This window comes from Brachyhypopomus gauderio, chromosome 18 (genome assembly GCF_052324685.1).
Source record: "Brachyhypopomus gauderio isolate BG-103 chromosome 18, BGAUD_0.2, whole genome shotgun sequence".
In the NCBI taxonomy this organism is placed as follows: Eukaryota; Metazoa; Chordata; class Actinopteri; order Gymnotiformes; family Hypopomidae; genus Brachyhypopomus; species Brachyhypopomus gauderio.
This window is the reverse complement of record NC_135228.1, coordinates 11,177,032-11,193,322: the sequence shown is the minus strand read 5'-3', so window position 1 is coordinate 11,193,322 and position 16,291 is coordinate 11,177,032. Positions and strand designations below refer to the sequence as shown.

Genomic DNA, 16,291 nt, shown 5'->3' with positions numbered 1-16,291 from the left:
CATTCAAATGCTCTGTTGTCAGAGGTCTGCTGTTTATAATAGCCATCACTTCATACAAAAAGGTTCTCAGAGAGGCACTGTCAAGTCTCTTAGCAGACTGATCAAGGATACCTGTTAGAACACTCCTTATTGTTCTAATTTGTCTCTCCCATACACCTCCCATATGGCTTGATGATGGGACATTCATTTTGAACTCACATCCATGTTTCTTCAACTGTTCGTGATTCAAGTCTTTCATTGCTTCCATGAACTCTCTTTTAGCTCCAACAAAGTTGGACCCCTGGTCACATCTCAGCTGTCTGACATTTCCACGGATTGCAATAAATGTGCGTAATGAATTTATGAACGCATCTGTGGTGAGATCGTCAAGCATTTCAATATGTATGGCTCTTGAACACATACAAGTAAAAAGCAGGCCATATTTCTTAAGCTCCTTTCTTGCTTCCTTCACATAGAATGGCCCAAAGCAGTCTATGCCACAGTATGTGAAAGGAGGAGTCATCTCGATTCGTTCTTCTGGTAAATCTGCCATCCTAGGATCTTGTGTATTCCTTCTATACCTTCTGCATGTCACGCACTTGTAAACGTGCGAGGCAACCGCACTGCTACATCCAATAACCCATAATCCATTGGATCGCAATGCATTAATAGTTATTCCTCTTCCTTGATGGCATACCTTCTCATGGTAGTGTTTGATAAGTAGGTAGGACACATGACCTGTTTTTGGCAGTATGGCAGGATGCTTGATGTGTGGATGAAGGCTTGATCTTTTTAAACGCCCTCCAACTCTGAGCACACCATTCTCATCTAAAAATGGACTTAGTGTGTAGAGTTTGTTTGCCTTATCCTTGGGTTTTATTTCTTCACATTGCTTTATACTTTTGATTTCATTGCTGAATGCTTCCTTTTGAACCAACTTGATGATAAATTGTTCTGCTTCCCGTCTTTCCTCAACACTTGTAGTCTCGGTTGATTTAGGTTTGAGACCTTTGACATGTTTAGCAAGGCGCTTAAGACAAGCAATAGCTTTAACAGCTTTATTCCAATCAGAGAACTGTGTTAGGTGGTCTAACAACGTCCTGTCTTCCTCTGCCTGTGTATTCAGCACTTGGTGGTGAACCTTTCGAAGTTCTGGATCATTGTCATCGACCTCTCCTACCTTTCCATCTCCCAGTGGTAGCTCTCTTTTCCATAGAAAAGTTGGCCCTTTGAACCAGTTGGAAGCAACAAGCTGATTTGCTGTGAGACCTCTCGAAGCATGATCCGCAGGATTGTCTTCGGAACATACAAAGTGCCATTGCTTGGGATCTGTAGTGGACCTAATTCTTTGAATTCTGTTCGCTACAAAAACATGGAAACGTCTTGCATCATTGGTTATATATCCAAGAACGACCTTTGAGTCGGTCCAGAAATATTCCTGCAGACCATCTATTTCCAGCTCATCTCTGAGCATGACACTCATTCTTGCTGCTACTACTGCTGCAGATAACTCAAGCCGTGGCACTGTAGTTACCTTTGTGGGGGCAACACGTGCCTTTCCCATGACTAGCGAGCAGTGGACATCTCCAGTGGTGTTAATAGCTCTAAGATAAGTACACTCCCCATAGGCTGTGACGCTGGCGTCTGAGAAGTGGTGAAGCTCATACTGCATGACATTTGTGAAGTCTGCTGGTATAAAGCACCTTCTGAGTGTTATATTAGACAAGCTTTGAAGATCGTGCAACCATAGTTCCCACTGTTTTCTGAGCTCATCTGGAAGTGGCTCATCCCAGTCAACCTTCTCTCTACAGAGTTGCTGTAAGATTTGCTTTCCACCAAGAATAAAGGGTGCAACAAAGCCCAATGGGTCATAGATGGAAGCTACTGTAGACAACACACCTCTTCTGGTCATAGGGTGTTCCTCAACAGTTACCCTAAACTGGAAGTCATCAGAGAATACGCACCAGCGAACACCCAGAGCTCTTTCCATAAGCGGCTCTCCCAAAGTCATGTTCAGATCCTTGACACCTTCAGCACGTTCTTCATCTGGTATTGACTCCAATACCTTTCGGTTGTTCGAAATGAATTTATGGAGCCGAAGTTTGCCTCTGCTGCAGAGCGCACTAGCTTCCTTGATGAGCTGGATTGCTTCAGCCTCAGATGATACACTCCCAAGACCATCGTCGACATAAAAATTTCTTTGGATGAATTTAACAGTGCTTTGATTAAACTGATCCTGAACTTCAGCAGCTAGATGTTTAAGACCAAATTTAGCACAGCCAGGTGAGGAGGCTGCACCAAAGAGATGGACTTTCATCCGAAAAATTGATGGCATAGACTCTAAATCCCCATTCTCCCACCATAAGAACCTCAGGTAGTCTTGGTCTTCAGGCCTTACATAGAACTGATGGAACATTCGCTCTACATCACACATAATAGCAATTGGACCTTTGCGAAACCTACAAAGTACTCCAATCAAGTTGTTTGTGAGTTCTGGCCCAGTAAGAAGGTGGTCATTAAGTGACGTATCTTGGTATTTTGCTGAACAATCGAAGACCACTCGTATCTTCCCAGGCTTCTGAGGGTGGTACACCCCATGGTGGGGAATGTACCAAACTGGTTGATTGCTGAGCTCTTCCTCTGGAACCTTTTCTGCTTCACCATGAGCAATAATATCTTTCATAAAGTTCACGTAGTCTGAGCAGTAATTTTTGTCCCTTTTGAGCTTACGTTATAGGCTCTTTAGGCGTTGAACAGCACACAGCTTGTTGTCGGGCAAATTTGGCCTGTCTTGTTTGAAAGGTAGGGGCATTTCATAATGACCATCTTGTTTATGTCTAATTCCATCTTTCAATTTGTTTAAGAAGCGGAGATCTTCCTGTGAGAATGCTGCTTCTTCTTCTCTTCTTTCACTGAAATCTGATTCCAGCACCTTAATTACATCACTGGGCGTGATAAGCTCTTTGATTCTTGTTTTGCAAACATAGTGAACTTCTCCTTTGAGCTTGACCTTCGGATTAGGTTCAGGGGTCACTTGCTTTACAATGATGCGATGGCTTACCCCAATTGCATCTCCGTACTGCTCATACGGACCACCATAACCCACTATGCTCCAACCTAGGTCAGTTTTCTGTGCAAAAGGTTGGTTCTCTTCCCCACATACAACTTCTCTTGGCATTAAAGCTTGTGGACAATTGTAACCAATCAGCATACCAATTTCACATTCTCTTTGTGGAGAGATGTGCTCTGCAAGATGCTCCAGGTGAGGCCATGCCCTAGCAGTCTCTGGAGTTGGTATGTGTGCTCGATTAGCAGGAATGAATTCACGTGTGTACACTGTTGGTACCATGATTTTCCTAGAGGAAAACAACCCTCTTATTTGCAGGCTTTTGAGTCTTTTACAGGCTATGATTGTCCCCTGTGATGACATGGTAGATAGTTTCAACTTAACTTCTTCGGTGTTTGTCCTTAGAGCATCTGCCACTTCCTCAAGAATGAATGAAGAGTCGCTTTGTGAGTCTAGCAGAGCATATACCAAAACCTCCTTGTTTGAATCGCTTGGTGTTGACACGTAGACAGGCACTATTGCTGAGGTTTGAAAGCTACTACCATCTTGCAAAACTCTGTTGGACGTGGTTTCCTTGGTGATGCATTGTACTTGTCTTGAATCTGGCTTTCTTTCTTTGCTGTAACTTGTTTCCTTAGAATGTTCTCTCTTCGGATCCTGTTCTTGTTTAAAGCGATCTTCGTGGAGGCATGTGGGGTGCCCTTTTGAACAAGTATCGCAAACCATCCGTTTACTACAGCTCTTGGATTGATGTCCAGGGCTCAAACAGCCAAAGCACAGTTTCTCACCCTTAATAAATTTTACTCTGTCAGTGACTGACCTTTCAATGAATTTGTGACACTTGTGAACGCCATGTCCTAGTTTCTTACAAAACACACATGTGACTACGTTCCTTTCACTAGAGGTGGTTGTGAAGGTTTTGACACTTACATTTTGGTTCTTGGAGGACATGTTGTAGTTCTTGGTCTTTGCCTTGTCAAATTCACTTTGTCGTACTGCGTGGTAGGATGTTATAGGATTGCAAGCTATACTTGCCTCCATCGATAAGAATGTCACAAAATAACTGAAGTTCGGAAACTTTCCATGTTCCAGTTGGTATTGAGTGGCCTTTCGATTCCATCTGGAACTTAACCAGTCAGGTAACTTGGCAGTAAGTCCTTGATTCTCAATCCCATCATTGAGAACATGTAGACTCTCATTTTCAACCATAGCATATTCACAACTGTGTAGAAAGTCCACAAATTTTCTTAACTCCTTACTCTCTCTTGGTGCTAATTTTGGCCATGCACGTAATTTGTCTCGGTACGCTTTGGCAATTACAAAGGGCTGGCCGTATCGTTCATTCAGCAGGTTCCATGCTAGATTATATGAATCTGCTGAACCAATCAGAAAATGTCCTTCCAAGGCCTCACTAGCAGCTCCAGCAACATATTTTTGAAGAAAGAAGATTTTCTCTGTATTTGGAATATTTTTTCTCTCTATTAATGTCTGAAAGGATGTCTTCCAATGATGGAACTTGAGAGGATCCCCACTAAATATGGTAGGCTCTGGAATGGGTAGCCTATTTGCTGCAATAGCCTCAGCTAAGACCTTAACAAACTCACCCATATCCTCTTGGCGCACACCCTTTGGGATCTGATCTCTTAGTTGTTGCGGATTCTGATCCTCCGGGCTCTCCCTTTTTTGCACAACCTTATGTGGTTCAGAGCGTTGTGGGACAATTCCTTGAACTGAGAGAACTTCCCTTTCGTCATAGACTTGAAGCCTTGCTCTGGCTGCATTCAGCTTTTTTAGCTCTTCCAGGCGCTCAACCTCTCGTCTTAGGTTTTCCACAGACTGTTTTCTTAAAGAACTCTCTTCTTGCTGTTTCTTTAAGAGAGCAGCTTCTTGTCTCTCCCTTTCTATTCTACGCTCAGTTTCCTCCTTTTCTACTTGAAGACGGCGGGTTAACGCAGCTGCTTCTTGCCCTGCAACTATCAGCTTATCCTCAGCTTCAAGTCGTTGCAATTTTTCTTGGTGACATTCTTGCTCAGCCATATTTGTCAATACAGCCCGTGTAGCTGCATACTCAGCAGCAGCTTCTTGTCTTTGGACTGAGGACATGTTAGAGTGTATGGAATTAGCTTTAGAGCAATTAGAGGCAGGAGGTGAAACACTGGAAGTGGAAGATGCAAATACAGATTTAGCATCAGGCCATGTCAGTTCCTTCTCTATTCCCTGAATTTGAGATTGGGCATTATGTACTACAATCTGGGTAATTGAAGTACAGTTGTCCAACCTTCGACGCATGTCATGAGAAGGGCTGTCAATCCTTCGGTACTCATCATAGGCAGTGTTCAGCTCAGATAACTCCCTTTGAATACTGTTGATATGCTCTTGTAGGGTAGAACTGGGATCCTGTTTTATAACAGATTTTTTAGCTACCTTGGTTAGAGCCTTCCAGCGTTCATAAATGCTGTCGAAGCGAAGTTGTAGCCCTTTCAACCTGTCCTTGTGCAAGTCTTTTCCCTTTTCTGTTAAAGTGCGATCTCTTTCACCCCTACGATGCTCTTCAGACTGTTCTACTTGTGGTACCCCAGTTAATAAACCTTGGTCTTCTTCACTTCCTTGTGACATCTTGATTACTTATAAATCTCAGTATATAATTACCACAAGCAGCGTAGTTTATCTCAACTGAACTATTTAAACTAAATTGGGTACTACTTGTGTGACAGAAAGGCATACATATTACGATTAAGTAACACTTAAAGTTAAGTAACTTAACACTTACTTAATGAACTTGTATATAAATAATACAGACCATGAAAAACTATAACTTCAGAACATTCAAATATCAGCAAACTTAACATACACCGAATATAGCATCTCTTGTTAAATCAATCATTCACTTTCTTCGTTTACATGCCAAAATAGCTACATGAGCGTCTTTCCTTATATTTGAAACACTGTTTGTAAATTAGGTTACACACAGCTCCTTGTAGTTTTCCACTCGTGTCACTTTTCAGAACACAACTTTAGTGTCTGACTCATGGACATCTTCACGGAGAAACTAATGAACTTGAGTGTCTTTCACATTAAACAGTGACTTATCGTTTTGTAGCTGTCCGGCACGCGCTGGATAGAGGCTTCACGAAGGTCCGGCAAGCGCTGGTTAGTGAAGCTTCACGCAGGATCGAGTTCGACTTTCACTCCCTCCAGGAAATACACAACACTTTGATTCTTCTGTTACTGATGGATTTATTTTCCCCTTTGGGATGGCACTTCACACTGCAATCCACCGTCGAACTGTTCAAATATATAGTGAACATAACAATTACATGTTCGTATTCAAACATACAACAAAAATGAACGTAAAATGCGCATACATAAACAATGCTATTAACATACCTCGCTGGCTGCACATGACCGTGAGGGAATGAGTTAACTTGCAACTCGAATTAAACAGGCGACGTACTTTAGTTATCAGTTGTAACTTTAGCTATCCTTTAGCTTTGCAAATGTCTGAACGTCTGACTTGCGCACCTTCTTCATAATAAAAAAAAAACAAAGAAGCACCAGTAAAAAGGGTCCGTGTAGAACACAAATCGTAGTATGTTCGTTCTCATATAATGCAACCCAAAGTACAGTCAAAATTACTTAAATGAAGAAATAAATATTTAACAAAGGTATCAAAACAAATGAAAATATTTATGGCAGTTAAAACTGGGACTGGGATAACAATACCAGCCAGGTGAGACACTGGCACCAGTACCAGCCACGTGAGATACTGGGACCAGTACCAGCCACGTGAGACACTGGCACCAGTACCAGCCACGTGAGACACTGGCACCAGTACCAGCCACGTGAGACACTGGGACCAGTACCAGCCACGTGAGACACTGGCACCAGTACCAGCCACGTGAGACACTGGCACCAGTACCAGCCACGTGAGATACTGGGACCAGTACCAGCCACGTGAGACACTGGCACCAGTACCAGCCACGTGAGACACTGGCACCAGTACCAGCCACGTGAGACACTGGGACCAGTACCAGCCACGTGAGACACTGGGACCAGTACCAGCCAGGTGAGACACTGGGACCAGTACCAGTCTCTTTCTGTGAATGCACAGCTGCTGTCTAACAGTGCACAGTCTCCTCCACAAGGGGGAAATATAAGACAGTAAACTAAAATGTCAGAGGTTGCCTCTCATTGTGGTGAACACAGTATGTCAAATGTCAAATTTTACAATATGTCTGGGTAACTACAGCATCAGTGAGTCACTACTTTGTGACCTGTAAACTGCAAAATATAACAAAAAAACACAAATATGAGATGCTAGTTTTAAAAAATAATTTACAACTGTAACGGAGGCGTTATATCAGCGTAAGCAGAGTCGGGTGGCATTGGAACGTCTTTACTTTCCATAGTGAAGACAATTACAACAAAAAAACCATCTCTTAAAGGCAGTCTCTTAATATGAAGAAGTCTTTAAGCAAAGTGTTCCAGAACAAGTGATGCAGGGCTGGGTAAACAGCTCGGAGTCTCTCACGAGAAGTAGCCTCGGCAAAACCAGAGTCCATTTGGTGAGTGCTTCACTCGGCTAGGCTCAATGTGCAGCACTGGGTGGTAGAACCTGTGGACTTAAACACTTCAAATGATTAGTGGGCAGATGTGTGGCAGGTGAAAAGGGAGTGTCGATAGGAGGTGGATAGTGAGTGAGGGAGTGACGGTGTGGGTGTGTGTGGGCGTGGGCATCTCCTTTGCCCTTACACCTGTCCAACTGCTCATTAACGCATATGTTGAATGAGCCAATCACGTGGCAACAACTCAATGCGGGCGGGTGGGCTATTTTACATGTGCAAACTAAAAATATTGATTTATTTATACCAAGCAAAATCATAGTGTTGGTTGTGTGATCGGGGGTGCTGCAGAGATCCTGGGGCCCATGAAAATCCCCCTTGGGTGTTCCAACCTAATATGTCACTGGTCAGTAACAGGCCCATACGGCCCATACTGAGTGTAAAAGACAAGTTTGAGAAACAAAGAACCCAACGAATGAGGAGGCAACGATATTTTACATTATTCAGACTTTAAATATCGGCGCTATAAATTTCATCTTCTGTTATATTAGCTGTAGCCAGTTGCTTTCACTTGACATCAAGCATATTAATTCTAGCATAAGTGAAAGTGATAGTGGTGAGCAAGACTAGTGAACAGAAATGAAAGCAGAACCTTCGGGCTGAGAGTCTGGCTGCACCACAGAGTGGCTACATGACCTCAGCCCATTGGTTTACCTGGCCAAATGGTGACGACTGGTTAAAAAAAGGCGGGTTCTTCTACCCGCATATTTGTCTAACTGACCGATGTCACACTAATGGCAATCAATAACTGCCTTGTCATATGGGTCCACTGTGTCTCATGGGTGTCACAGATGAGATTCATGTTCAGTGTATTTATCATCAACGTGACCAAGCAAGGCTACATAACGTCGTTTGGAATCGTCTGCGTTCACTGAGTCATGTTGGAGTTACTGTGGTGAAGTTGTGCTTGTATGAGTTTGTGAAAAGTCAGGGCAGACAGGCTGTCAGTATATGAAGTTTCACTAATTCATGTAGGTAGGTCTTGAAAGTGGCCATTCATAATCGCCTCATGGATGGTGGTGTGTGCAGTAACGCTCAACTCCACACCCGTCCACCCAAGTCTCGCCAGGCGCACCGTTCATCTTCGTGTGTACACGGGATATTCCAGAGATGGATCTCGTGACCGTGTCCCCCGTACGCAGGCAGTCCACAGCAGAGCTGCAGGAGAAGGAGCTGCCCGAGCTGCGGAACAAACTGCAGGGTGTCAACCGCGACCTGGAGAAACTGAAGGGGGACGTTGAGGAGCAGGAGTCCCTGCTGTCCTTGCTGGTGTCGGAAGAGGACACGGCCAAAGCCTGCCTGCAGGACATCTCCCTCATGGACCGCTACCAGGTCTAAACCATAGCTCTCCACTCATTTCAACAGTTCGGTTTTCACGTGCTCTTAGACTCTTCATGGTACGACTCCTTTTTAACCGGAAACAACAATCTGTTAAAGATTAGAAGTATACATTAGGTGGTTTTTTTGTTGTTGTTGTTTGATTCGTCTTATGATTGGAAATATCAACCTTGAATCCAAGTAAAGCCCAAATATAGCCATATAACTGAATATAGCCATTGTATCTGAATATAGTCTCTGAAATCCTTTATAAGGCCCTGTGTGAAACTATGGTGGTTTTACATTGAATATTTGACATCTTATTCTGTGTGGAATTACAGTTGCCTCAGTGACCCCATTCAAAGACCCTTGCAGCCCTCCTGCTGATTTTAGCCTTACTGATGTTTTCATGCTCGCAGAAATTTGTCAGATAATCCTGTTGTCCACACTGTAACCGAAAGGTCCTTGTCGTTTCTCACACTGGTCCAGTTGGAGCTGAAGGATGTGGAGAGGAAGATCGCTCAGCATGCGGCCAAGCTCCAGGGAGTGGACCTGAACCGCACCATGCACCACGTCAGTCAGGAGAAACAGGAGACCCAGCATCGCCTGGACACCAGTACGAGCACAGACCTCCCACGCCCAGCACCCCGGCCATCCGCTCAAACGCCACAGTCTAGCCATCACGCTACAGCCAGGACCACAATCACAATGACTAGATGACTAGATGCTCCATTCAACAAGTCATGTGACCTCTTTTTGGTGCATTGACAGAGGCTTGGCAACATTTTCCCAAAACTGTATCGTAGTTAATGTAGCATTCTTCCAAACAGATTAAAACAAAACATGTACCTTGTTAGAATGTCTACCCAATAGGGTTAGAATCAAAATGGCAGACTTTGAGGTGAATAAAATCTAAGCCGAATAAAGGTTTTCATAAGTTAACTAATGCGCTGGAAATACGAAAATTAGCTTTGACTTTCATGTGTAATAAGTCATTGTGTGGGCTGTAATTTATACACGTTCCAAACTGATTGTGGTGCATGTTAAATATCAGTGAGTGCTCCCTCAGCTGCTTGCAGCCTCTGGCTGCGTGTCCCACCGCACGTGGCCCTCCGTCACCCTCCTGCGTTTCTCCACCCACAGCCTGCAGTAAGATGGAGCTGAAGCGTAAGCTGATCCAGGATCAGCAGGAGCAGATCCAGGCGCTGAAGGGCAGCGTGAACGAGATCCGTGCCGAGAAGCTCCAAATCTCCAGCGACATGCAGAAGCAGCAGCAGCTGGAGGAGCAGTGCGTGGAGCTCTCCACCGAGATCCAGGCGCTGCACAGGGAGATACGGGTAACGCCGGCTTCAGAGCGCTTAGCCCCACAACGACCAACCAGCACCAGCTTCTGGTACCAGCTCCTGGTACCAGCTCACTCGTCAGGTCGGCCACCTCTAAACTAAACCCTTAATTGATCAGAGATCCTGTCGGTTCGTGGTGTTTTAGGAGGCCAAGGAGCAGGTCTCTCCGTTGGCGGCGACGTTGGTGAAGCTTCAGCAGGAGAAGCAGGACTTGATGGAGCGCAGGAGGCAGAAACAAGAGGAAGGCCAAGAGAAGGTCTGCAGCTCACTGACCTTTCTCTTCATGATGGAAGTTCTGTTTGAGGAGGTTCTGGGATATGTTTTTGAAGGTTTTACAAGACTTTGCTTGTGTTTTTTGTTTGTTTTTTGGTCCTCATAGTGACTAGAGTATAACATTTATGAAATCAAATAAGCTTATTCGTAGTTACTATTTAGGAATCAGCAGTTATAACAAGTATGAAGTATATATTTTTATTAAAGACCTAAAGATTTATTTTAATTATTGTATTACTTCTTAACTATTAATTAATCTTTCTTTCATGAAATGGAACTTCTCTGTTTTAAATGCAAAAAAAAATCATTGGAATCTCTGTGTGTGTGTGTGTGTGTGTGTGTGTGTGTGTGTGTGTGTGTGTGTGTGTGTGTACACCGTATCAGTGCTAATTGCTCCCAGATTAAAAAAATTGTTGATCCAATTTTAGGTTAATGGAATTAAAGAGAGAGTTAAGAACCTGGGTATTCTTGAAAGAGAAATCAACAAGTACATTGAGGAGGGAAAAGATCACTACAAGGAGGTATGGAAGACCCATTCTCTCTCATTCTTATGTCTGCAATGTCTTTCTGGCTTTCGGCCTTTCACTTATTTATATTTTTTATTCATTCAGCAAAAAGAGGCTGAACTTCAAGAGACAAAGGACCAACTGCGTGAAGCTGAACAGCAGCGAGAAACCATTAACAAAGACATAGGCAATATCCGCCAAGACATAGACACGCAGAAGGTATGGAAAGAGACCCCTCTCTCTCTCTCTCTCTCTCTCTCTCACACACACACACACACTCACTTTTCCACAACCTCAAAGGTTGTATATAGCCACTTTTCTGTTACTTCTCCGCTCCCTGTCTCACCCTCAGGTCCAAGAGCGGTGGCTTCAAGATAACCTGACGCTACGGAAGCGTGTGGAGGAGCTGAAGGAGGTGTCTAATAGAAGGGAGGTCCTCCTCAAGCAGATGGGCAACATGAAGGTCTTGGAGCTGCGCAAGTAAGTTCCTCATCCTCTCTCAGTGATGATTGTTTTTCTGCTTTATACTAATTTCACCACACATTACTGTCTCTGCAAAACTGTGTATACACGATGGGTCGTTTTGCTGCAATGTACCATTTTTATCATCATTGGGAAATCCACACTAAGTAATGCCAATTCTAACCTGGATGACTATAAACTCAATTTGTTAATTCGTTGTTTGTTCAGTAATTAAATTAGTTTGAGTGCTGTCCTATAAATGATTCACACTGCACTTCAAAAGTCTTCGAACACTGTAGACTTCTTTTCTGTGCACTTATAGCGGTTGTAATTTCAGGAGGAAGTACCTGAGAACCAAAAGCTCAGGGTTCTGTCTTGTGTTTTTGTAACAGTTCTCAAAAGGTGAAGCTATCTTCTCGATTCTCCTCACTGAGATGAATCGCTAGCAGCCGCCGTTGAGGCCTGTTGGCCTTTATGTGTAACTTTTTATTTTTATGAGACCTTTCCAGGAACTGAAGTCAGTGACCTGTTCAAAAATGAGATACTGCGAGTATTCCATATATTTAGCTTATGTTAAAAATATGTTAAAATCAACATACTGCACTATCACGAGAGGCAGTTCTGTAATTCTGGATATCAGCACACCTGTGCTTCAGTTGAAGGTGATCTTTATTGAGCATTCACTCAACTCTTCGTTGTAACTAGCCGTTCTGTGATGTAACGTCTTGTCGTTGCCCAGCGAGCGGCGGGAGCTGGAGCGTAAAGTGGAGGATCTGAAGAGGAACCGCAGTGTGGCTCTGGGCCGTCAGAAGGGCTTCGAGGAGGAGATACTGCGCTTCCGCAAGGAGCTGCGCGAGGACCAGTACTGTCAGGCGGAGGACCGGTACCGGGACAAGATGATCGTCATGAGGACCACCGAGCTAGCCAACAAGGACCTGGACATCTACTACAAGGCATTAGACCAGTAAGTGGGTGACGAATACCCAGAGAGCTCGTGCTGTCCATGCAGAGGCGTTTTTCTCGTGTTGACACACACTGTTGAACAGAGAACACGGTGAGATGTTCAGAGGCAGCCTCACCGCGGTTTACGAGTGTTACAAACTACATCATCAAAATCCGGAGGATTGTGGACCGAATTGAGTGTGGGAGAAAATAATGAATTGAATGAAGGCAGTTAAGTAGTGTAGTAGGGGTGGTTAAGCTACAGGACTAGACTTAAACCAGGTGTAGCAAATTGTCTAGTTTTCATCGAAAGATGATTTATTTAATTGGAGCTCATATGTCAGTTTAAAAAGCCCCAATGACCAGAGCCTTTTCATTGATATTTGGCTTTGTTTCTGGATCTCTATTAGGTCCAGTATTGTATTTTAGTACTATTGGCAATGGTGATACAGAATTTAGTACTTAAATAGCTGTATTTTATTGTAGCCTAATATTCTGATTCCTATCAGTGTAAAAAACCAATCTGAATAAACCTGCTACATATAAACACCCCAGTCATAATAAAAAGGCCCAAACTGTTTGAAATTTCCACACTAATCTAGACCCCTGTGCGGAGATTGACCTACTGCATACTGCACTCAATATACTATATAGTCCATTCCAATCCCTAGTGTATACTGCATACTACATTCTGATTCACAGTGTATACTGTATACTCCATACTGATCCTTGTAGTGTGGTTGATTGCGACAGGCACAAACCATATGACAGTGTCACATGATCATAAGTTTCTGCCCACTTGTGATACATTTTCCATGACCGTTGTTGTGATGGGTTGCCGTACACCATGACCGTGGCTCCGGTCACATACTGGAATACATGGCCATAGTACTATTAGTCCTAGTAGATTATTTATATCACAGTCTCAGGAGTAATGCTCAGTCCAGGAGTAATGCACAAATGCAAGCTCTTAATGAAAAGGCTCAAATCAACAGAACGTCCCCAAGTTACTCTTGTGATGATTGCAGATAATAGGTCTCTCACATAGACCTTGGTGCAGTGACTACACTTTTATTTTTTAGAATACAGATAAATACAGTTTTACAAACAGGTGCCTAGAAATCCCAGAATAATACAGCTTGATTAAAGGCCCGTCGGACTAAAGACAGAACAACAGAATGTCCCCTGATAACAAACTATATAGTATAAAATACTAAATGTGTGTGTGTTGTAAGTGACTCAGACATGAAAGGATGTAACCATATTCAATGATTACTGTCAGCGGATCAGTTGTGTATAAGATAAGGAGAATGGGGTATTCCAAAGTGTATTGCAAAGAATTTTAGCATTTAGCAGTTAATGTAGGGCATTATATTAATTGATGCGTTTTTCTATGGCTTACAGTCTATTACGGTGTGTTACAGGATCTGTCTCACCTCTAGATCTTGTCCTGAAATTAATACCTGACTGCAAGTTTTTATAAGCAAATTAATATTTGATATACCTTATTCATTATATGGAACATTTGATTTTAAACCCATTATTGTTTAAATGGGCAACCACTAAAGAGATATATTTGAATAAAACCTATACCGTATAACACGGGTTTCCCTTTCTGAGGTTAGTTTGAACTCTTGAGATGAAATTCTAAAGCGACCATTAGAGTTAGAATCGCACATTAGTCTGTGACACTTACACAAAAGCAAAATTAAGTAATGAATTGCTAATTCATTGTTATTTGTTTAGTTATTTTTTGTCTCCCTGTACTAGTCACGGAAAAAAAAAACATTATTCAAGTTATTCAACTCAAACTGAAACTGAAATTTAAAATTGAAGAGCCATTGATTCATTGAGTTATAATCCAAATTGTATCAAATTATTATCCCTGTACTTGCAAAGCTAGCGCCTGTATAGTGTTAATTAAACATTAAACCCATAGCTCACTGGAAGTTCTTGGCCGCCTTCCTCTGCGGTTGCCGTGTAGAAGCCTGATCTGCATTCTGATTGGCTCTGATGTGGGTGTGAGGTAAATACTAAAAGGACTGTGGTTTGGACTCCCCATATGATGCTGAATCCACACTAATCGAATATTTCAGAGTACTGAATTGAGATTTGAATTCCAATGTTGCAAACAAATAATCAGATTCTTTAAGCTAGTTTTCAACTGGCATCTTGTTAAATACTTTTTGTTATTAGAAAAATTGACTGACGTAGTTTTGGTCCTATTTCAGCTCCTTCATCTCTGCGTCCCATAGCAGTCTTTACTTCAGAAAGGACTCCAAGGATTAGCCTCTACCCTTCATGGAAAAACAGTAATTTAGGTGGTTTTCACATTTGGTAATGTTGTATATGTGTTTGTGCACAAGCCCCTGATGTGGTTTCACACCGTGTGCATATCTGCCTAACCCCAATATATTTGTGTAGTCATCCAGACCAGTCAGTTCAGTGTAGTATTTCTACTCCACTAATGTCATTGCTTCAAATTCACCAGTAGCACATGTTCTCTTTGCTTTCATCAGAAGAAAGCACAGGCCATAATGTCACTTACGCCAGCCAGACATGCTCATTCAGTACTCGCGTCACTTCCTGTTGGTAAACTCTGTCCACTGCGGAGTTGGAGCAAAGCTTTCATGTGCGCAGTTTTTGCTGCCACCTGTCCTGAGTCAGGCTTATCCCTGTCCTGAGTCAGGCTTATCCCTTTCCTGAGTCAGGCTTATCCCTGTGTGATGGGTCCTAAACCTTCTTTAGGCTTCACCTTCACTTCCCTTTCAGTATTTGTTTCATTATTCCATGCAAAACAGAAAAGAGACTATAAACATGAATATTAATAATTATGATTTTGACAAAGTAACAGAATTAGTGCTTAAAACCATTTTGTTTGCTTTTATTGTGAATTTGTTTAGTCATTATCGAGCTGCCTATTCAAATGACGCTTTACTCATCTACTATAAATGTCACCTTTGGCTTCTCTCTGGCTTCCCTGTAAGAAGCACAAACATACATATTTATAAATACACAGAGAGGCAGGTTGTTGTCAGAGCCATGTGTAATTCTGGGCCATATGGGGACAAGCATGCTGAGTAATGGCAGATATCATTAAGTTTTTGGGTGTTTGATTATTCATTTGTGACTTGATAAAGTGCAATTGTGGTTAACACTTAGTCAGTTGCTGTATTGTAATATTTAATATTTTTGGAATTAAGCTGATTCAAATTTCGTTATATGTGTGGCCAGATTGATTTGGCAACCTCGATTCGCTCTACTACACGGAGACATCATCTTTGATGCTTAGCCACCGAAGAACAGCTGTAGTGCAGTGTTGGCATTATCTCTGCGGTAACATGAAAATAAAACCGCTGTCATTAGATCTGTAAAGATCAACACCTGGAAATGCATATCTAGTTGTCGGCAGTCAGATCCGGCAGGTGTGTCCTGCAGCGTAACTAGAAGGGAGGTCCAAAGTGTGACCGTCGTCCTGAGATTTAGCCTGCTTTCAAAACCGAGTGTGTCTGAGTTACAAATTAAGCCGGAAGGCCGTTCCATAACTGAGGGGTGTTTATATGGTAATCTTACTGATTCTAGAAACTAAGAATATCTGTATTTTGAGTGTGTAATAGAAAAGGTGGGTTATAGTATACCATGACTTCACAAGGATAGTGTGGGGAAAGACCATTTAGTGCTTAATATATCAACAAGAATATTTAAAAAAATTTAATTGACCTGAGAGCCAGCTCAGAGCTGATATAACTGCAGACATCTCCGTCACATAATGACTAAGAA

General features: G+C 42.6%; 1 protein-coding gene across 1 annotated transcript in view; it reads left to right on the top strand.

The window, feature by feature from the left end:
- Positions 1 to 16,291, top strand: part of rad50 (RAD50 homolog, double strand break repair protein) — a 31,066-nt gene that overhangs the window by 10,339 nt on the left and 4,436 nt on the right. The window contains exons 15-22 of the mRNA XM_076979725.1: positions 8,811 to 9,000; positions 9,475 to 9,601; positions 10,129 to 10,322; positions 10,474 to 10,584; positions 11,030 to 11,122; positions 11,213 to 11,326; positions 11,460 to 11,587; positions 12,309 to 12,533. Coding sequence (XP_076835840.1) covers positions 8,811 to 9,000; positions 9,475 to 9,601; positions 10,129 to 10,322; positions 10,474 to 10,584; positions 11,030 to 11,122; positions 11,213 to 11,326; positions 11,460 to 11,587; positions 12,309 to 12,533 — 1,182 coding nt within the window. The remainder of the gene's footprint in view (positions 1 to 8,810; positions 9,001 to 9,474; positions 9,602 to 10,128; positions 10,323 to 10,473; positions 10,585 to 11,029; positions 11,123 to 11,212; positions 11,327 to 11,459; positions 11,588 to 12,308; positions 12,534 to 16,291) is intronic.